Source organism: Mustela erminea, chromosome 10, assembly GCF_009829155.1.
Source record: "Mustela erminea isolate mMusErm1 chromosome 10, mMusErm1.Pri, whole genome shotgun sequence".
NCBI lineage: Eukaryota > Metazoa > Chordata > Mammalia > Carnivora > Mustelidae > Mustela > Mustela erminea.
In genome coordinates this window covers 104,463,790-104,485,039 of record NC_045623.1, presented here as the reverse complement: position 1 = coordinate 104,485,039, position 21,250 = coordinate 104,463,790, and the positions used below count along the sequence as shown (strand labels likewise).

General features: G+C 48.1%; 2 protein-coding genes and 1 long non-coding RNA gene across 5 annotated transcripts in view; 1 reads left to right on the top strand and 2 right to left on the bottom strand.

The window, feature by feature from the left end:
- Positions 1-3,780: 3,780 nt before the first annotated feature.
- LOC116600933 lies at positions 3,781-5,123 on the bottom strand. Its single transcript, XR_004289861.1, has 2 exons — positions 4,720-5,123; positions 3,781-4,139 (listed from the first exon to the last, which is right to left on the bottom strand). It is a non-coding gene; the product is annotated as an uncharacterized LOC116600933 (long non-coding RNA).
- A 112-nt stretch (positions 5,124-5,235) lies between these two features.
- On the top strand, positions 5,236-21,248 carry PARK7 (Parkinsonism associated deglycase). 3 transcript variants are annotated; one of them, XM_032361435.1, is made up of 7 exons: positions 5,236-5,330; positions 6,333-6,445; positions 7,853-7,954; positions 9,874-9,933; positions 10,759-10,828; positions 14,169-14,255; positions 20,708-21,248. In XM_032361435.1, exons 2-7 carry the CDS (start codon positions 6,356-6,358, stop codon positions 20,866-20,868), a joined length of 570 nt encoding a protein of 189 aa, XP_032217326.1. In that variant the 5' UTR covers positions 5,236-5,330; positions 6,333-6,355; the 3' UTR covers positions 20,869-21,248. The 3 variants fall into 3 exon arrangements, with proteins under 3 accessions (XP_032217326.1, XP_032217325.1, XP_032217324.1); XM_032361434.1 differs by having other exon boundaries at positions 5,242-5,318; XM_032361433.1 differs by having other exon boundaries at positions 5,253-5,387.
- LOC116600929 overlaps positions 16,795-21,250 on the bottom strand; it is a 28,590-nt gene continuing 24,134 nt past the window's right edge. The window contains exon 3 of the mRNA XM_032361431.1: positions 16,795-19,920. Within this exon, the coding sequence (XP_032217322.1) occupies positions 19,454-19,920 (467 nt within the window). The 3' untranslated portion in view covers positions 16,795-19,453. The remainder of the gene's footprint in view (positions 19,921-21,250) is intronic.

Sequence of the window (21,250 nt, the reverse complement as noted above, 5' to 3'; positions counted from 1 at the left end):
CGGAAGCGGGCCTGACGTCACCGCGGGTCTGCCGCCGGCCCCTGGCTCCCGGCGGGCCGTGGGAGTGGTGCCGGGTGGCCCACGCTCGGGGGGCTTTCACACAGTTTGGGAGCAGAGGCGAAGCCACTCCCCCGGGCCCCTCACACACCTCGGTGTCAGAATTTCCCCCTTGCGGCGGTGCTGCCTCAAATGTCAGGGCTCGCCCACTCTTCTCCTGTCTCGCCGACCTAACCTTTTGGGGGCTCGGAGGGGAAATTCGCCGTTTCTGCCGGACCTCTCCGAGGCTTGCCCGCGCCAGCCTTTAGTGACAGTCGCAAAGTACCCTCACTCACTGCGGCAGAGGCCTAACGTCGACCCAGGAACTGCAGTTCAGCCCCTCGCCCTTTTCAGTGAGCCTGGGAAAGGATGAAAATAGAGGAACCCTATTCGCGGCACATAAAATTTCCCACTCGGTGTCCGGCGAAATGAATTTAATGTGGAAAAGGAGATAAAATAGGAATGAGAAACTGGTTGGAGCCCCATTGTAAACTGTGGTGTTCTACAAATGTAAACCGTTGATCCATAGCGATAGTCAAAGGAAGGAACATCTTCAGGGTGAAACTAAGACACGGCTTAGCAAGTATTTACTGAGCACCTGCTATGTGCCAGGGGCTGTAGCAGATGACAGGGATTCAGCAGTGACCAAGACAGGAAGATCCTACTGAATTCACAGGATTAGAGGGAAACAGATAAGTAAACAGAAGACAAAATGCTAAATAAGTACTATCAATGAGGAAAAAGATAACATCCACATTCATAGAAAATGAATATTTCGTGAGATGAGATGTGAAATGTTAAGTGATGAGCGGGAAAGTAATAAATAACCCGGCAGCAGTTTCTTTGCTATTTATTGGGATCAGGCTACTTTGGGGGAGGGTTGTTTTTTGGAAGCAGGATCAGAATGGCCACGGGTGGCTGTTGTTAATGTAGGGCAGGCAAAAACTGTACCTCTATTTCCTTAGGGTCTCTGGCAAAGTCTGAGAATTAAATGAATATAAAAAGGTTAACAGAACAGAAGCATACAAGTTATTTAAGTTTTGGGAGACCCAGGAGCCTTCATAAGAAAATGAAGACCCAAAGAGGTGGCGAAAGGTAAACGTTTACATACAGAGTTGAGCAAAGAGTGGCAACTATGGAAAAGTAGCTAAAGTAAAACAGGGAGACTGAAGGAAGATAAGGGTTATTGTAACAAGGTCTCCATGTGCAAATTCTTCCAGACTCAAGTGCTTCTCTGGTGGTGGTTCTTTCCTCTTGGCACTGAGAGGGCAGCTCTCACCTGAGAGTTTCCTCTTCTTTCAGGATGAAAAAAGGGGGGGGGGGGATCTGAGTGCCTTTCTTGCACCTCTTGTTTTAAAAAATGCCTTTAACTAAAAATAATATGCCAAGGTGACATTTGGAGGTAGCATGTCCTGAACTCCTTCACTCACATTATCAGTATCATTTCTCCATTGCTGGATGAGGAGCTCATCAAGGCAGAACAGTATCTTTAAATGTTTCAAGCCCTTCAATAAAAAGATTTTAGGCTATCTGAGACCAGCCAGAGACTTTTAGTTTGCATGTCCTGCAATGCATAAAGACTTACCAAATGTAGAATTGAATAGTGAATAGGATGAGGTTTTCCTGCCTGGAAATCAGGGACTGAATTAGAAGGTGTCTTCACTGACAGTAATAAAGCTACATTTTTTGGTGAATGGTTGAATTTTTTGTTTTATTCTGCAAATGTGTGAGGAGAAATAACTATGAGCCAGAAAGTTAAGATGGGTGTCATGGGTGTTATGGCCTTATTAAGAAATACTGACAAGAGTTTATGGTGGCTAGAGTGTGAATTTGGGTATCAGAATATCTGAATTTGACCAAGACTCTGTAGGTCCTTTTAGTCATTTCGCCCCTCCAGACCCCAGCCTTTGCAGCTGTGAAATGAAAAGTATGTTTTCCAGGAAGTTAATATACAATGTCTAAAGCCAATACGGAAAAATTATAGTATAGAATATTGTTTAAAAATACACTTGACTCTTGAACAATGTAGGGCCAGCAAACACTCCCCCACCCCGCAGCCTGTGCAGTCAGAAATTTGCATATAACTTTGACTCCCCCCACAATTATTAAAAAAAGTAATAGTTCACTGCTGACCGGAAAGCATTTCAATAACAGTCAATTAACACACACTTTGTTATATTTTATATATACTGTATTCTTATAATAAAATAACCCAGGGAATAGAAACTGTTAAGAAAATCATAAGGGACACCTGGGTGACTCGGTTGGGTGTCTGCCTTTGGAGCAGGTCATAATCCCAGAGTCCCAGGATTGAGCCCCATGTTGGATCTTCTCCTCAGTGGGAAGTCTGCTTCTCCCTCTGCCTCTCGGCCCGCTCGTGCTCGCTCTCTCTTTCTCAAATAAATAAAATCTTTTAAAAAAAAAAATCCCAAGTAAGAGAAAATACACTGAGAGTACTGAACTGTGTTCATTGAAAAATATGTGCAGACCCATGTAGTTCAAGCCTATGCTGTTCAAGGGTCAACTATTGAGACAATTACAAGAACTAATTTTAAAGAGCTGAAAATATTTGCCTCTGGAAAGCAGGGTTGACGGGTAGGAAGGACTGAGTCAGAAGACTGCTGTTTTTCATTATGAGCCTTTTAATGCCGTATCACTGAGCTGTTATGTCATATCAAAATCTGAGTACTAAAGTCTGCCATTTGGCTGTGGTGACTACCTTGGGCACAGATACAGGTTGGCTGAGGGAGCATGTGTTCATTCTGAAACCCAGGTTGAATGGGCAGCAGTAGCAGCCCTGAAGGATAGTCCTTTATATGACAGTGCAGATGTGCAACAGAGCAAGCCTGGTCATCAGGTCAATGCTTCTCAAGCCTTCAATCAGGTCTCATCTGTTAACATTCTTAGCTAAAACAAGGCCAGACCGGGGTCGCCTAGGTGGCTCAGTTGGTTAAGTGTCAGCCTTCAGCTGAGATCATGATCCCGGAGTCCTGGGATTGAGCCCCACATCAGGCTCCCTGCTTAGTGGGGAGTCTGCTCTTCCCTCTGTCCCTCCTCCATGTCAAGTAAATAAAATAAAAATCTTTTAAAAATATAAATAAAACAAGGTCAAACCCAAAGTCAAGGGGCAGGAAATATCCTCCACTCATGAAGATGAAAGAGGAAAGAGTGGATATTTCTAAAAGATAATCTACCATAAGCAATACTTGAGTTGTAAACACTATGTGCAATGTATTCATTTGATAAAAATCGATGCTGACCCAGATCCATTTCAGATCTTGATGGTGATGTAGATGTCTCAGGAGTGTTAAGTCAGGTTCATTCTCTCTCCTCCCTTTCACCACCAAGACCATCTGTCTTGCCATTGTTGTTCTATGCTGGCTATCTCATGCTGCAGCAAGCCACCAGCATGGCTGCCTCCTTCCAAGAGTTTACTGTGGGGCACTGGAACACAACAGCCCATCTTTGCTTGGTCTTCCTTCATCTACGTAAATTCCTCCTTGGTTTCTGAAACACATGTCTAACCACTTGCCTATTTCCCACCATACTTCAAAACTGAAAGGAGGTGGCTTTTTCCTGCTTCCTCTGTAAACAGCTGAAGATAAAGTCATTCCAGAACTCCCAAAATGCTTTCTTAAAATGCCAAATGATTATTTAAAGGTACTTAGGAATTTTGCATAGTGCAGTGTTGCAATTTATAAATCTATGTACAATTCTTAGCAAAAACCACTCTCACCACCATTGTAAGGATCTCATGAAATATATTAAAGCACTTTGTAAACCAACAAAGGCATGCAAGTTATTTCTTGAAAATACATGTTTTTAATAGCTAAACTGAAACTTCAAAAACACCCAGTGTATTTAAAATACTATTTGAGCTCACATATTACTGGCGAGTGATAAGTGACTTAACTTGTATGGAGTTGATGGCTGTATCCACCACTCCTGGGAATTTACTCCCCAGTTTTGCCTATACAAGTAGGACATATGAATAAGGTGATTCAGCGGTTGAGCATCTGACTGTTGATAGCATCTCAGGTGTTCTTCATCTCAGGGTCGAGAGTTCAAGCTGCAGGGGTTTCGCTCCATGCCGGGCAGGGAGCCTACTTTAGGGAAAAAAAAAAAAAAAAAAGTTGGAAATAACCTAAATGTTTATAAGTAGGGCACTGATAAACTCTGAGACATGTCACAGTGGCATATTATCTGAAAAGAAGGAAGTTCCTTTTGAGAAGGAAAGGTCTCCAACATCATGTGGTGGTGGCAGGGAGAGAAGGGGAGAACAATACAGTCTGCTCCATTTCCGTAAGCAAAAAGTAAAACTGTATTTGTGATTGCACAAGGAAATCCTGGAAAGATGCTCAGGAAACTAATACGTTACCCGCAGGGAGCCTGCGAGCGGGGACGAACTGCATGGGGACAAGGATAGGAGTCCATCTGTTCAATGTAACGTTTATCACCTTGGTTTCTGAAATAGGTCCAAGTATCAATATTCAGTTCAAACTTTTAACAAAATTTGAGTTTCTAACTTATATAAGTGTCACCGATCAGGTCCATGTACTCAGCAGGGCTCGAATCCTGAGGCTGCAGCAGCAGCACCGGGATCTTGGGGGAAAAAACAACTCTGAGAAACTAACACACGGGAAATGCTAAGAGTCGCCCAGGACCGGGGGACGGGTGGCCCACCGTGGGGACACGAGCGGGAACAGGTCGGAGGGGACATGGAAGGCGCTCCAGGAAAGGGACCTCGAGCGCGCATAAGAAGCGTGAAGACTCAACTCCGCTCCAGGAAAACGCCTCTTCACAGCAAACTGCCAGAGCTCCCGAAGGGAGCGCGCGATTCGGGGCTGCGGCGCCCAGCTAAGGGTTAACTTCGTGAGGATGCATGAGCCAGCGGGATTCCCGTGATGCTGGCGGCGCCATATGGAAACATCCCTGGACTCACAGGATCGACTCGGAAAGGGCGGCGCTACCCCGCGCCTGCTCTAGGTGGGTCCTGCCGGATGTGACGTAAGCAAGCGAGCGGCGCCGATCTGTGCCCCGCAGGAGGTGAGGCCTGGGCGGCGTGCGTCTGCGCAGTACTGGGGAGGACGGGCCGAATGAGGGGGCGTGCGTCTGCGCAGTGCAGGGCCGGGGCGGGGTGGCGAGAGGAGACCACGGAGGGGTCAGCGCGGCAAACGTCTGCGCAGGACCGAGGGGCGGGGCATAACGAGAAGCCTGGCGGCGTGCGTCTGCGCAGTGCGCGTCTGAGGGTTGGAGTTCGAACGACGTGCGTACGTGCTCGTGTGCGTGCGCGTTTAGTTCGCTTGTGGTTTGGTCGTCCCTGGCGGGGAACTGCTGCGGAAGGGGTCGAGGTTCGGGAGTGTGGACAGGGTCGAGGTTCGGGTTGGGGGTTGGGGCGCGCTGCGGGCGGCGAGGGGGCCACGGGCAGCCCGGCGCGGGCTTCGGAAGGGGACGGCGGAGAACGGGGTCCCGCCGCGCCTGCAGGGCGGGCGGCCTTCGGGCAGGAGCGGACGGGACGGCCTCGTATTCTGCGGGTCGTGTGCAGGGCCTCCCGGCAGCTGCGGGTCGACGCTGTGTTGGCTGAAGTGCTTTCATGAGCGCCGGTGTTGCGTGGACCGCAGACTCCACAGAAAGCACAGGCTAAAAACGGCTCCGACCCCCGCTTGGCAGCTGCCGTTTGCAGCAAAAGAGCCAAGTGCGAAGAGCGGGTCCAGTTAGGTTGAGTCTAGTGGGGGGAATTCCCATCTTTCTACATCATTTTTAAAAAATGTGAAATATTTAGCACTGTTAACTTTCCAGAAATTCTTAGTGCACTTAGTGGAACTTAAAAGAAAATCCCCTCCAAAAATCTCACCGGCTAATTGCTAAAGACTGTGTCTGTAGCTTTTTGCCCGTGAAATTAAGTTTAGTCGTTTCTCTGAAATAGTATTTCCAAAAATAAGGCTTTCTCCCCGCATTGTGTGAAATGCAAGACCCATGTATTTGTGTTTTAGAAAATTTTGGTTGCAATAAGTCATTGTATACTGGGTTTTAAAAAAATGGTAAAAGAGAATCCGAACAGTGCTAACATGTGTTAGCAACCTTGCTGTGTTTGCATCTCCAAAAGTACAGCAGTTGAAGTTCTGTGTAAACCAGTATTACCCTAAAGTGCTTCTTTACATTCTGTTTATCAGCACCTTTTCCCTAGGAGGCACTTAGTCACTTTGCTTAAAAAATGTTCCAAAACCCGAACTTTCGGACTATTTTAGGGTTGCACTGCCAAGATTTTTGAAATTCTTCTTCGTCTTTTAATTAAGTCTTTTAAAAATACAACATAAGAATGGCTTCGAAAAGAGCTCTGGTCATCCTGGCCAAAGGAGCAGAGGAGATGGAGACAGTCATCCCCGTAGATGTCATGAGGCGAGCTGGAGTAAGTCCCCCAGCGTTTTCTGCCCTCCCCCTTTTCCAACTTTCTGGGTTTTGAAGTCCTTCTTAATAAATAATACTCAGTATGCTTCATAAGATATTTCAAACACACAAAAATAGAGTGTGTAGTAATGACCTGCTTATTCTCTGTCCACATTTAATGCTTGTTAACATTTTGCCATATTTCTCATAGACCCACTTCTTGAGGAACAGGTGCATTAAAGAAATAAAGCGTTGCCCAGCCCTCTTTGTATATTTCCCTGGTATTATTCCCCTTCTGGCCCCAGAGATAACTAACTGTCTGCTCATTGATGTGTATCCATCCCATGCATGTCTTCAGAATAGCGTTAGACTGCATTTGCATTTGCATGTGTCTGTCTCTCTCTTTCTCTATATATATCCATAGTGAGCACTTAAATAGCATTTACTGATACTAGGTGTCATTCTAAGCACTTAATAAACTTGATTAAGCCCTGTAACAACCCTGTGAGTTACTGCCATCCTCTTCATACAGTTGAAGAAACCGAGGCACAGAGAGACTAGCTAAGGTGTCCATGTTGTAGACTTAGTGAGGATAAGAGCCAGTACTTCGATCCTAGCAGTCTGACCCCAAAGTCTGTTAACCCTTCATTTCTCTGGTTCTCTTGAATGAAGACACATCCAGATCCGGTTTGTTTATTTAAAATTGCTGCTTATTTTTATGTTCTAGGAATATGCGCCAGTCTACCCATTCTTCTGTTATGCTGCTTCAGGACATTATAATACTTTAATAATCTTGTACAGGTTTCCTTATGCAAATGTGTGGAAGTTTTTCCTGATTTTATTCCTGAAAGTGGAATTGCTTGGCCAAAGAACAGCCCACAGGTGGCATTACCAGATTTTGGCACATGGTTCCCCAAAGTACCAACATGTGGGCCCACCAGCAGTATAGGGAAATTCTCATTTTCCCAGTACCAGCTCTTGGTTTTATTAGCTTCATAAATTTTTGCAAGCTAAAGTAATATTTCATTATTTTAACTTGTCTATCTTTAGGAAACGCCGTGGTATTTAAATAGCAACAATATCTTTGTAATTGTTTTTTTGGTAATTTTAATCTTTGTAATTGTAATTTTTGTAATCTTTGTAACAACATCTTTGTAAGATGGATTATTAACATGATGATCGCCCAAAGCAGAACAGTTGTGGGAGAAAGGACACTAACCAGGCAGGGTACCAGGACAGCATCTGTAAATCAAGACTGTCCCAGGCAAATGGAGAGAGACCTAGTTATTATAGTTAGCTAACTTACTAGCTTAAAGTCAGCATGGTTTTGTTGCAGTATTTCCTGCCAAGTTATTTTAAAACAGCAGCTATGAAAATGTTACTCTAAATTTATGTTTGAATGTTTTATCTGATGTCCTCTTTCTGTTAGATTAAAGTCACCATCGCGGGCCTGTCTGGGACAGACCCAGTACAGTGTAGCCGAGACGTCGTCATTTGTCCTGATGCCAGCCTGGAAGATGCAAAAAAAGAGGTTTGTTCTCCATACCTGGTGTTACTCCTCCTGTGCCTTCCTTATCAGGTTCTTCATATGTCTTTTGATTACATCTCAGGCTGTTAGCACTGACTTATTTTTAAAAAGTTACTTTGGTTGGATGTCTTCCCCACTGTGCTAAGCCCTGGGAAGTCGAGGACTCTGCCGTTTTTCGCTCTGTATCCATGGAAATTGGCAGTTCCGTGCTGCCTGTGCTCAGTGAGTGAGTGGTACACTGTCATCAGTGTTCCTCTGGCCTCGAAGGCCGCTTTGCCTCCTGATACATCCTGATTCATCACCTGATACAAGGAGTCACCTGCCACATTTCCTGTTTCTTATTTATTCAAAAGCTGCTTTTTGCCTTTCCATTTTCAGTGACACGGACATAATTGTGTGATTCATTTTACGTGGGACAGCTCATAGTTGATTAGTGGTGGGATTAAGGGAGGAGTAAGAATTTTAGTTAAATTGTGAAACTTTATCGACAGCTAACACTTGGGAATCTTTGAAGTGCTAAGGTCCCTTTTCTCAGAAGCAAGGCCACCCAAACATGCACAGGCGCTTTGGCCCACCCTTCCTTGTGGTTCACTGCTTAATGGCCATGTGATAGGGCTGTGGGCCATATGCTTATGGAGCATCTACGTGGCAGGAAAACCGGCAGAGGCAGCTCGTCGATGGCCATTCGTGCCCTGCCAAGGAGCCCAGAGTGTGATTCCTGTGCTCGGCTCTCCTCACTCAGAGAATGGTTTATTCCTATTTGATAAGTTCACATATTTCAATGCCAGATTGTAGAGGATGGGAATATTGGTGTATATATAGAAGGTGTTGAGAGGTTCTAAAGAGCATGTTCAAAGTGGCTGACTAGAGGTAGATCCTCCCTGTTAACTGTTCTGTTTCAGCTTGTGTCTGGGTGTCTTAGAATAGTGGTCACCTTTTGTATCTGTTTATTCAGATTCTAAAAGGAGTGAAAGAAGTTCTGTACTGAACACACTTTCTGTTCAGTTGGTAGTTTTGCTTGGTTTTAAAGCAACAGTAGAATGTTCTTTGTCTTCAAGAGCAATTCTAAGCAATATGTGTTACCCTAAGTATGTACTAAGTTGTCACTTGGTGATCTGCTGAATGACTAAATTTTTAAAACTCTTTTCACATCTTTAAAGTATATTAAACCAATTTCCGTATCATAAATTCAGCAAGTGTGGACTGGGTAGATCTCTGGGCTGTTGGGTGCTTGGACCACGAAAACACTGCCGTTGTGTCCCCCCCCCCCCAAAGTATCACTTTTCACAGAGGTGGAAGCTTTTTTCTGTGCCTTTCACTTAAAATTTGTTTTCTTTTCATTATTTTTATGACTGTACATTCTGATTAAAAAAGTAACTCTTATACAGCATGGACCTACAAAAAGTCCCAAGTGTTGAAATGTCCCTTTCTCACTGTCCCCTCGCCACCATCCCACTCCACACCCCAGTAGCAGCTGGGCTGCCTGTTTGGTCTGTGGGTGTCTGCAGACCATACATGTGTATCCCATGTATGTTGGGACTACATGCTTAAAAAAAAAAAATGTTTTAAAGTAAGCTCTGCATCCAACGTGGCACCCAGACTCACAGCCCCAGAGAATAGGAGTCACGTGCTCCACAGACTGAGCCAGCCAGACACCCCTTTTTTTTTCTTCTACAAGAATGAGATCATGTTACACCTGTAATTCTGCAACACGGACATCCTCTTGTGTTAACTGTGTTTAGAGTTTTCACTAGTTACGACAACACTGCACTGTGGAGAGAGACCTTCCTTTATGTAACTGCTCTTCTGTGAACAGTGTTTTGCTCAGACCCACATTTACAACCGGGAAGTGTTGTTGAGCTATCACTGTAGTGCGCATTTCAGATGAAATGTTTTACCATTTTTTTTCTTCTTAACTACAGGGACCTTATGACGTTGTGGTTCTGCCGGGAGGCAATCTGGGTGCGCAGAATTTATCTGAGGTAAAAACCACATAGAGGAATTATTTCAGCATCTGCCTGGGTTCTGTTGGTTTTGTTGCTAAAGTATTTCAGGAAGGAGACTGGGAATAAAGTGGGAGCAGGTGAAATGAACAGAATGGTGTTCTGGCTTAATTAAGGAAACATCTCTACTAACATTGATCGCATGAGTAAACGAAATTGGTGGAACAGTCATCTGTGAACAGATTCTGTGTCTGCGGTAGAAGAATGAATCTAATTTTGTGTGTCATGAAGGTTTAAGCATAAAGGGGCTGGGGCCCGGGAGCTGCAGGGGAGTGAACTGCCAGTGGGGGGTGAAAGATGGCTTCAGCACAGGCCCCTGCTTCTTCACGGAGGTGAGGCTTCACCGGAGCCGGCCCGCAGGAATAGCAGGAGAGAAGGGAGGGGCGCGGCAGACAGAAGCTTACAGAGCAGGTCGGATCTGACGTGTAGACTCTGCTGGACCCTGTTCCTTACTCGGCCATCCGGAAACACCCAAAACACCACATACCCTTCCTTTTCCTTCTTTGTCCCAGGAGCACAAAATGGGAAGTGTCAGTTTGCCCAAGGGAAGTTACTTTTCTCATCTCATCTTTAAACATCTTTTTAAAAAGGATGCCCTTCCCTTCTGTCAGACGCCTTGCTTAGGTCTAACAATGTAGAGACGGCGTGAACTTGGTAATTTTTCTATTAATGATTTAGAAATGTTAGAAGATAGATTGAAGATCTTGCAGTTTCAACTAAAAGCAGATTCTCCCAGGGTTCCCAGCTGGGGATTGAACTTGTGGCTTCATGATAACTTGATGTGTTTGGGCTTTCCTTGAACAGTCTCCTGCTGTGAAGGAGATACTGAAGGAACAAGAAAAAAGGAAGGGCCTCATCGCTGCCATCTGTGCAGGTAACGTGCAGACCCGTCCTGTGGTAAAATGAGTTGTTGGGTTTTCTTCAAAAATACGTGACGGGTAGTCTTGAATCAGAAGATTTTGTTCCACATACTCGCCCTTCACAAAGCATGAAGGGCATCCGTACTGGCCTATTTAGTTTGGGTGGCATGAAGTTGGTGTCACTTCAGAAATGAGTACAGTTGTTCTCTTTTCTGCCTCTCTGTGCTTTTGGTCTATGTTCCGTGAAACTTAATGGTTTCCGTGTTTGGTTGACCTCTGAGGAAAATAATGCCCTCTGGAATTCAGTAAACAGCTTGTTACAGCAAATCTCTGTGCCAGGAAGTATGTCTGCCAGCACCCAGTCAGCAAGAGTCGGTCAGACATAAACATAACAGCACTGTCCTGTGCTTGCCCTGTGGATTCGAGGCCTCGGGGTGCTTTCTGCCTGATCCTCCGTGTTAAAGTTTAGATCTTAGGCACCACGTTATCTGTCACGTAGTTTAGGAGGTTGTTGGTCCTTCATAGATGTCCCCACATCTTAGAAACTTGGTAATATTTGGTTTTCTGATTCCACTGTAAAATCCAGTCTCAGTGCTCCAGTGTCCTGGCACTCTGCCATCTGCATTTTTTCCGTATAACTTTGGCCAGTGCCGCCTTCGTTATTGGTCTTTATGAGGTCTTTGTCAAAAGAATAAATAAATAAATGAATGGATAGTTAGATAAAATGACACGATGTTTTGGTCAATACGAGGGACTGGTTAAAGAAGTTACAAGCCCGGGATCCTGGGGACTTTGCGTAATTCCAGGAGAGATTCTCGGGAGTTCTTTCAAGGGGGTCATAAGGTGGAAGCAGATATTAAGACATTCTTTGCCCTTTTCCTTCCCATTCTCAGAGGAGTGACAGGAGAGTGGGGCGATGCCATCATTTGGGCGTGGCATGGATGCTCAAGTATTGTGTTGTAAACGTTTCCCAGTTTTAATTTCTAACACATGGCAGTTGCTGGTTGACGTAACCCACGTAAAAGCTCAGGGTTCCAAAGACCCGGCTGTTTAAGGACCGCAGAGATGACCACCCTGGCAGGGCCTGTCCTCGGGTTCCAGTCAGCGCCAGCCCCTTGACCTGCCCTCGGGCACAGAGCTTTCTCCTCCCTGAAGGACGCTGCAGTCCCTGAGGCCACAGCCTCATTCTTAGGTTCTCTAACCAAAGGGAGAAAGGAAGTCGGGGGCTGTTTACTGCTGAAAGTAAATAGCACATGTCAGTGTCCTTCAGTGTCACTGAGGTGGCAGAGTCATTCGCCAAATCTGGCTCACTGTCGGGGGCTCAGGCAGCCTGAGTGCCGTGCTGAGGAGCTCAGGCCGTGTAATCAGTTAAATCGACGTTAGCCCTAAGCAGCGCTCTCGCCTTGTGTGTGTGCTGCTGAACGCTCTGTACTGCTCCTCTGGGTGCGGCCCAAAATAGGAAGAGTGGTGAAAAATAAGATTCGGAAGTGTTGCAGTTGGGAACTGCCCACTGTACTGGGACAGTGTTCGCTTTGCCCCTGGTATTGAGGGATAATACGGAGTCACTGAGACAAACTGGAAGGGAGACTGTCTTGATGAAGAGACAGGGAAAGGAGCCTGGAGGTGACGGGCCCAGGAGTCCTCAGATGCCTGGCTCTGGGTACCAACTCCGGGACATGGGGGTGGGGGGGTGGGGTGACCTGTTCTCTCTACACATCACCACACGGTGGCGCTGTTGGCTTCTGTGTTGTGGTGGCCCAAGGGGCTTCTGCCTGCCCTGCTCTCTGCTCTCCGCTGGCTGGGTCCCTGCTGCAGACTCAGCAACATTTCATTCGCCAGAGTTTCAAGTAATGGCAGGTAAATATCTCTTCTTGAATTCTCCAAATAGGATTTTTAAACCCCCCAAAGCAGTCATTTTGGGCTCACCATGATGAGAGAGGCATCACAGAATTCCTACATCCAACCGAAACACGAGTTTATTAACGTTACCAGAGGCAGCGATTTTATCAGCTGAAGGGAGCAGCTGAAAACCCCTGACTCACTGTACGGTCACCTCTCGGTCTGCTTTCAAGTACAAGGTCATATAGGGAGTTATTTCTTATCTCTTAAAATCTTAGAAAGAATTCAGGGTAATTGATGAGTCCATTCAAGTAAAATTTGAATGGCAATTATTTAGACTTTACAGACTTAAAATTTGCCACCATACATGGCTGTCCTGTGTGTAGCATAAAAGTAAGGTGGAGAGAGACATCAAATCTATTTGATGCTTTTGATTTAGGAGATAGAAATTGGGACTTGGCTTGATGTCAGGCTAAAGGCTTATGTAATTAAGTATTATTTGTTGATCTTCCTGGAAACAGCAGCTGTGATCTAGCCGGTAGGTAGAGTCTATAACTCCCTTCTCCTTGGAACTGTGTTGATCAATGAAAGGTCAGTGAGAGCAGGTGCGTGCATTGGCTAAAGCTGAAGCTCGTGCGCTCAGTCCTCCGGGCTCAGCCACAGCACCCCAGCCCCTTCTGAAGATTACGTTGCTGTCCCCAAGCATGTCTTTCTAGGTGTGGCATGAGGCTTGGAGAAAAAAAGTTAGAATAACTACTTTTTTTAAAGTTTTAAGGTAACATAAAGTTATAAGATATTTCTGGTTTTGGTCCTTATTTGAGGACTGTTACTTACGAAATATGCTTGTGGTTATCAATGAAATTGATCGCTTTCAAAAGTGAATACATTTGGATAAAAGTCTCAATTAGCAACTGCATGTTTCAGAGGATCAGAAGTGGACATTTGTGCAGGATCTTAAGTGGTTTTTAATAAAGAAATGCTGGTGTCCTTCTCTCTCAGACTTCAGGCATTTCGCAGGGCTGGACAATGTCCTGTTCCTTGTAATAATCCTTCCACCTGGGATGTTCGGGTGGGTCCATGGAGGAGTGAGTGCTCATCTTTCATTTTCAAGTAGAAAAAATTAGTCTGAGGTCGCAGTCAAGCCCAGCAGTTGGGAGAGTACCAGCTGCCTTTTATGTGCTCAGAGGAAGCCTTGGTGGTCTCCCCTCCGACCCCTGGGAGCCCTGCCTCAGTTCCTCGAAGGGGGCCACACGCCGTTTATCTGGATGCTTCTCGGTGTGTTTGGATTAGATGGGTATTGAAGTGTCTTGGGTTCATACTCTTGCCAGATGTGCTCAGCAGATGGTTTCTTACAAATACTTTACCTCTCATATGAAAAAGTGTTTAACTTCAGAATCATAAGTATATTTTAGGTAAGAGCCTCCTGGTTTTGAAGACTACTTTTGCTTTTGCAGTTTTTAAACCGTTGGTTTTCCTGTGTCCACCCTTAAGTCTTTCTGTTAATCTTCTTTTTAGGTCCTACGGCTCTTTTGGCTCATGAAATAGGTTTTGGAAGCAAAGTTACAACACACCCACTTGCTAAAGACAAAATGATGAATGGAAGTAAGTATATCCTTCTATTTTAATGTCTAGAAAGACCTTCCAGAAAGCTGCCATTTAGCGTTGTTTCCTGCCCGGGTTAGCCCTGTGCAGAGAGGCTGGGGGTTGAGGTGCGGGCTGTTCCTAAATTTCTTCTCAAGCATTCCAGCTAGAGGGAGGGTAGAGAGAGGGAGCAGGCGTGGGGGGCGGAGATGGTATGTGCCTGTCTCTGTGTGCGCCCTGACGGGGACGCGGGCTGCGCAAAGGCCAGCCAGACGCCTGATTGTCCTAGATGGGAATGGTTATGAAATGCCAGGCTTACTAGGATTTTTTACTAAACACTTTGCCAGATGCCTGAGGGTAAACTTTAAACCTTGACAGCAATTTCAGAAAGTGCCCTTTCGCCCGCAGTCCAGAGTAAAGTGAACATCGCTCTCTTCCTGGGTGGTGGGTCTGTTTCCTTGGGTGACATTGTTTTGGTTTTTTTTGTTTGTTCATTTAGATTTGTTCGTTTATTTTTAGAGACAGAGAGCATGAGGGGAAGGAGGAGGGACAGAAGGAGGGGAACAAGCAGACTGCCCACTGAGCAGGGGCCCAGTGGAGGGGTCGATCCCAGGACCCTGAGGTCATGACCTGAGCCGAAACCAAGAGTCAGTCAGCTGACTCGGCCACCGAGGTGCTCCCTTGGATGGCACGTTTCTTTTATAAATAACAGCTAGGCAGCTAACTTTTATTAATTTATTTTTATAAAAAACAATTTATATTCGTGGTGTAGAGTGTAAACAATACAAAAGGGTGATGAAGTCAAAACATAAAGATGCCTTTTCTTACTTCCCTGCCCCCTTTATGCTTTTCAGCAGTAGCTTCTGTTAGAAGTTCCCTGTGCAACTCTAGAACTTCTCTGCACATATTATCCTTTGTATTTTAATGGTTTGGTATTTCTTTGGTTTTTTTGTTTTTTTAGATTTTTATTTATTTATTTATTTGACAGAGAGAGAGAGAGATCACAAGTAGGCAGAGAGGCAGGCAGAGAGAGAGCGGAGAGCCCAATTCAGGGTTCGATCCCAGGACCCTGAGATCATGACCTGAGCCAAAGGCAGCAGCTTAATCCACTGAGCCACCCAAGTGCCCCTGTATTTTAATGTTTTTACTCAAATGAGATCTAGATAAATTGTTTTGCTGCTTGCTTTTTAAACCTAAGATTGTAGCCTTTGAGCGCTGGGGGGTAGGGGTCATCTCTCAAGCATTTCTTTAACTTTAGAAGGCGGTGTGTAACTCCCCAGCAAAGCAGGGTGACCAAGCACCTGAGGTACGAGTCCGTACTGACGGAGCCTTCCCTGTGACCACCGCCGCTCTCAGCATGAGCTTCAGAACACCAACCCCGTACTGTGTTCTGTCAGGTGGCATCTTCCTCTGCCATCTGTCCCTGGAGTGCCTGTAGCAGAGAGGCAGAGACCTGGGAACTTGCAAAGAGAGAGAAAACTCACACTCGTGTGGGTAATTGCAAGAGCATCTGAAATTTCCAGCCAGAAGTGGCTCGGCTGGCGCTCAGCCCGCAGGGAGGCGAAGCGGCTGGCTCTGGGTGAAACATCAACTAACCTCATTTCACTGAGCAAACAGCAAGACAACACGGTAACGTTAGCAGCTGATTTCGGGGTTAACCTTGTTTCCCCTGCCTTAGGCCTGCTGGAGGCTGATACTGAACTAAGACAAAAAGGAGGGCAGGTAGCATCGCTTTTGCGGTCTTTACAGCCAAGTCGAGCTGTGCATTTTCACCATATCTTTTCTAATCAGTAGCAGACCTTGCTTTTCAGAGCAGTGTTAGGTGCACAACAAAATGAAGCAGGATGTGCGGAGTTCGCGCGCGCTTCCTGCCTGGGCGCGTGCACCGTCTTCCTCGCCTTCCTCTCCCGCACCCCAGCGGTCTCTGAGTTATGGTCTGTGAACCTGCCCTGGCACGGCATTATCGGCCCAAATCCATCATTCACGTTAGGGTTCACTCTTGCTGTTGGACATTCTGAATATTTTTTTTTTTTTAAGATTTTATTTATTTGACAGAGATCACAAGAAGGCAGAGAGGCAGGCAGAGAGAGAGGAAAGGAAGCGGGATCCCTGCTGAGCAGAGAGCCCGATGCGGGGCTCGATCCCAGGACCCTGAGATCATGACCTGAGCTGAAGGCAGAGGCTTTAATCCACTGAGCCACCCAGGCGCCTCTGTTCTGAATATTCTTAAATCTGATCCAAGGTAGTATATTCTTAAAAACTTAGAATTTTATTTTAGTTGCTAGAAAGATACTTAGTTGTTGATAAAACCATCCGTGTGGAAAGTGATTTTTTTTTTAAAGGGTCTTGCTGCTGAGCATTTTTAAATGTAGGAATAGAATTTACTTAGGGTGCCTGGGGGGCTCAGTTAAGCGTCTGCCTTTGGCTCAGGTCTTGCTCCCAGGGTCTGGGGATCAAGTTCCATGTTGGGCTCCCTGGTCAGTGGGGAGTCTGATTCTCACTCTCCCTCTAGCCCAACCCCCTGCTCATGCTTGAGCGCATTCTCGCGCTCTCTCTCACTGTTAAATAAATAAAATCCTCAAATCTAAAATCTTTAAAAAAAAAAAAAAGAATTTACATGGAGCTGAAGGAGAGGTTTGGGAGAGTCGGGAAGATCGGAATCAGGCTTCCTTTAGTCCTTACGACATATTGGGGGAAGGGTCGAGTAGTAGGCCACTTGTTCTTCCTTTATCTGAAGGTGATCTGTTGTGTCTGTTCTCTTGTAATGCCTCAAGAACTCTGAGGTTGATTAGGAATAGAAGCAGATTAGATTGTTAACTCTTGGAGATTATAAAGTACATTCACAGACATTATCTCCATGGAGCCTCGCAGGCCCTGGTGCCCAGCGAGGCAGGTACTGACTTCACAAATGAGGAAACCGGCTCGGAGAGGCCCGGCGACTTGCCCAGAGTCAGGCTGGAACTCAGGCCCCGCCTCTGTCCCAGTGAGGCTCCTACACACGTTTAAGTTACGAGGTATTGAGTTCATCCAGTAAGTCCTACTGTGAAGAGAAAAATGCTGGAAGCATCTGCCCCTTCAGAGGCTCCAGAGAGGTGGAGCTCTCATCAGCTCCTGGGTGTCTCCTCTGGTGTGCTCAGTAGATAAGAGTGAAATTTTTGCTCAGATAAGCAATTCAGTGAGAAGACTGACACAGTCTTCCCATTTCTCCGTTTTTAAATGAAGAAATTGTGACTTCAGTAGCCTTTCCAGTTCCTCCCTGTCGGTGGTGCTAGGAGGCCCAGTCTGGAAGCTGAGCCCGGAGGAGCTGGGCCCCGGCCAGGCGGTGTGGGCGCGGCTCCCTGCTGGGGGCGGTCTCCTTCCCCCGCCGAGCTCACCTGTCCTCTGAGGATACCGGTGGCCCCTGCTTCGCAGGGCTGTTGACAGGTCCCGTGAGTTACTTACTGTGTGTAATGCCTGCAGAATGTTGCCTGGCACGAGCCCACGCGGGGGAGGGGAGAGCTGGTAAGTGCCCAGCTCTGGGCCGGGTGCTGGGAGGCCAGCAACGAACAGGCTGTCCTCACCGGGCCGCCGTGTATCATAATGACACCGCCCCCGGTCCTGCACCTCTGTGGGACTGGACTCCCACAGCAGGTCTGGGCGGCTGGCATCCTCCCCAATGTACAGAAGGAAAAGGTGAGGCTCAGAGCAGTCAGCTGACTGCTGAGTGTCAGCCCTGGGTTTGAATCCAGAGCTGCTGCACTCAGAGGTCAGTGATTTTTTCCTTAAAGGGCCAGAGTGTAAGTATTTCGGGCTTTCGGGACATTGGTTGTGGATGGCAACTACTCTGCTGTCCCAGAGCCACTGACCAAGCAGGTGAGACGTGTGCCAGTAAAAGCTGCGGTTCGGTGCCGACCCCTCACGTCCAGTTGCCTTTCCTCTGAAGAGACTTCGGGATTTGGAATGCTTGCTTCAAGTTAAAAAGAAGTTAATAATTAATGCTTCGTGGCAACGGGGGTGTCCATTTGCAGAGTTCCCAAATCTGCATCAGCTGAACTGCGCACACCAGCTCGGGCTTGCTGGTCCTGGCATGTGTGTGTTGTCCTTGTCCGTCATGGCCGCTAGGTGGAGGTAGTTGGCCAGTACGGACCGTTGGTTCGTCCTGGTGGAAACTGTGGAAAGAGCTGTGGAGCCTTGAAAGGTCTTGAACCAGTCTAAGCTGTGTTTGTAATATTTGCCCATGAAGGGGTTGTTCGGTGAGCCGTTTAGAAATCACCCGCCAGCGGTTCATCTGTGAGCTCCGGAAGATTCGACCCAGCCAATGTTCTGGTTTAGCATCTGACATTGCCTTGGCCGGGTGTGACCATCAGTAAGTGAGGTTAGAGATGAAAACCTTTTCTCTTCAAACTGGAGATGATCTTTTCTTCTCTAGTAGGATAACTAGGAAACTTGTGCTGTGCTGTAGGCAGTTATTTTCGTGAGTGACTTGATTTCTAATAAGGGTAATAGGACATAAACTGCGCTAGGTGTTCTCGATCACTCGCAAAGGATGTGAACATGAGTGTGTGGTTTCTAAAGCCCGGGAATGCAGCGGAAGCTGAGTGGTGTCTGTGTGGCGCCACCAGCAGCCCCGTCGCCCAGGACAGGCAGCGGGGAGGCCTCCCTGCCACCCCACGTTCGGTCCTGCGTGTCGTCTCTGAGGTTTCTCAAACTTCCATTTCTTCTCTGTCCCCACTGTCCCCACCCAGGTCACCATAAGCTCCCACCAGGATGGCAAGTTCTTTTCTGTCTTCCCCTTTGGTTCCTTCCAGTCCATTCTCTGCGTGGGTCTGACCCAGAGGTGTGCCCCCCAGGACGGGGAGTACAGAGTCACCTTTAGGTGCTGGAGGAAGTTGGCAGAGGCTTCTCCTGGGGGCAGAACCAGATATGCTCTGATGTGCACTTGGAAGGGTGACCTTTTGTGGTGCTGAGCCGCGAGAGGCGAGAAGGGCGGCCGAAGGGGAGGGCTGGGCCGCGCAGATTGTGTGTGAAGGGGCAGATGCGGCGAGGAGAGAACACGCGTGTTCGTAGGTTCCCCTGACACGTGGGGGCACCCCCGGGGTTCCATCAGTGTTCTAGGCCACGTGAGGCCGATGGCGGCCCAGCCTTTTGAAGAGCAGGCAGTAAACAAGGAGACTGTTTGTACCAGGTCCGTCCTGGGAGGTGCTGGTGTAGTGACCCGAGCGACCCGATCTGGGGAAGGATCACGTGTACCTCCTCTGAGCGGGGGTGGGAGGAGGTGGGAAGAGCTTTCTGTGCAGTGGAGGCAGGGGCCCGGGGAATGCCCGTGGGAGCCCGGTGGGGACAGGTTGGGGCGGGGGGCAGGTTGCGGGGGCACTGCTGCTCCTGAGGAGTTCGGGCCTGGTTAGTCTGTGCACAGGGACGTTTGGTGACTGCTTGTGCGGACGGTATGGCCTTGGGGAGCTGATGCTGAGGAAGCCAGCTTTGTGGCTGTGATATGCCCAGATGTCACATTCCCTGAATTCAGATGCAGGAGAAGCACATTCTTGGTTTATTGTATTTGCCTCCAAAAGGCTAGTTGGGGAACACAGAAGGGCCCCGAGAAATGCATATGGTTCCTCCCTCCACTCACCTCCCTCATCCCGCCCCTGGGGGTCATGTCTAGTTTTTGCGACAGCACAGTGTGTGTGTGTGTGTGTGTGTGTGTGTGAGAGAGAGAGAGAGAGAGAGAGAGATACAGGCAGTCTGAGGGGGACTCTGAGTGACAGGAGTCTGCGTGACAGGAGTCTGTAGCCTGTGACACGGCGCCTGCGTGATAGGAAGTGTGCGCGGCAGGCGGTCTCTGACGTGGAGTCTGGCGTGGCGTCTGCGGGGCCGGCAGTCTGTAGAGAAGGGAAGGGAAGGCGGGCCTCTCAGGAGAGAAGAACTGATTTTCAGGAGAGATGAAGGGGCCCTTGGGAGAACACATGGGAGGGGTGATGGTTTGTGACAGTCCGGGCGTGGTGTGGACTTCGGGCCCCCTCTCCTGCGACACGAGTCCGTCCTCCCGGTTGATGGACTCCGAGGGGACAGGACAGCCGAGGAGGACCGGGCTTCAGGCAGGAGCGGGGGTCCAGAGGAAGCCCCTCCCAGCGCTGGCCGTTCCGCCGGTGGTCGGTGCCCGGGCGGACCCTCGAGCCCCGCGGATGTGCCTGTCCCCCCCACCACGCTGCCTCACGCGCGCGAGGGCTTTCGCAGGTGCGTTTGCCCTGCGTGAATTGTGGTGTGTCCCTCAGCGGCCGGATGTCCTCCCCTCCTGGCCGTGGGCAGCCGCCGTGGTGGGTCTGCGCGGTGCTCACCGGAGCCCGGCCCGCCTCCCGGCACCGTCCCCGGGACTGGCTCGGTTGGGTTGACGTGAGACCAGTCCTGCGCTGCATCGGCGCGGGCTCGCGGAGCGGTGCTCACGGCTGTCCCGCAGAGCCCGCTGCCGTGTAACCGCTTCTCGTTCGACTTCGCAGGTCATTACAGCTACTCCGAGAACCGCGTGGAGAGGGACGGCCTGATCCTCACGAGCCGCGGGCCCGGAACCAGCTTCGAGTTCGCGCTCGCCATCGTCGAGGCGCTGAACGGCAAGGACGTGGCTGACCAAGTGAAGGCCCCGCTCGTTCTTAAAGATTAGAGCAGAAATCTTTGATCACGAAGTAGGGAAATGGGCCATTGGTAATCGTTGTCAGCGTGTTCGCCCGAAGCAAAATGGGCAATTCCTGCGCCGGTCCCCATGGTCCTGAACCTCGATGACAGAGTACATGGCATTTAGCAAACTACCGATAGTGACCTTGTCTCTGCTTTCCCCTCGGTTGTGTGTGTGAAATCAAAGTCACGGTCAGCCTCCCTTGCGTCCGTCAGCTGTCAGTGGAGCTGCTGGGCTACACGAGCGCAGAGCTCACTGGACACAGCGAGGAGGAAAAGTTGAAAAGCCAAGATCTAAGAAACTTGTGATTTTCTCCCATTTGTCAACTGTGTATTGTTTATGTGCTATTAAAAACACTGATGAAGTCAGC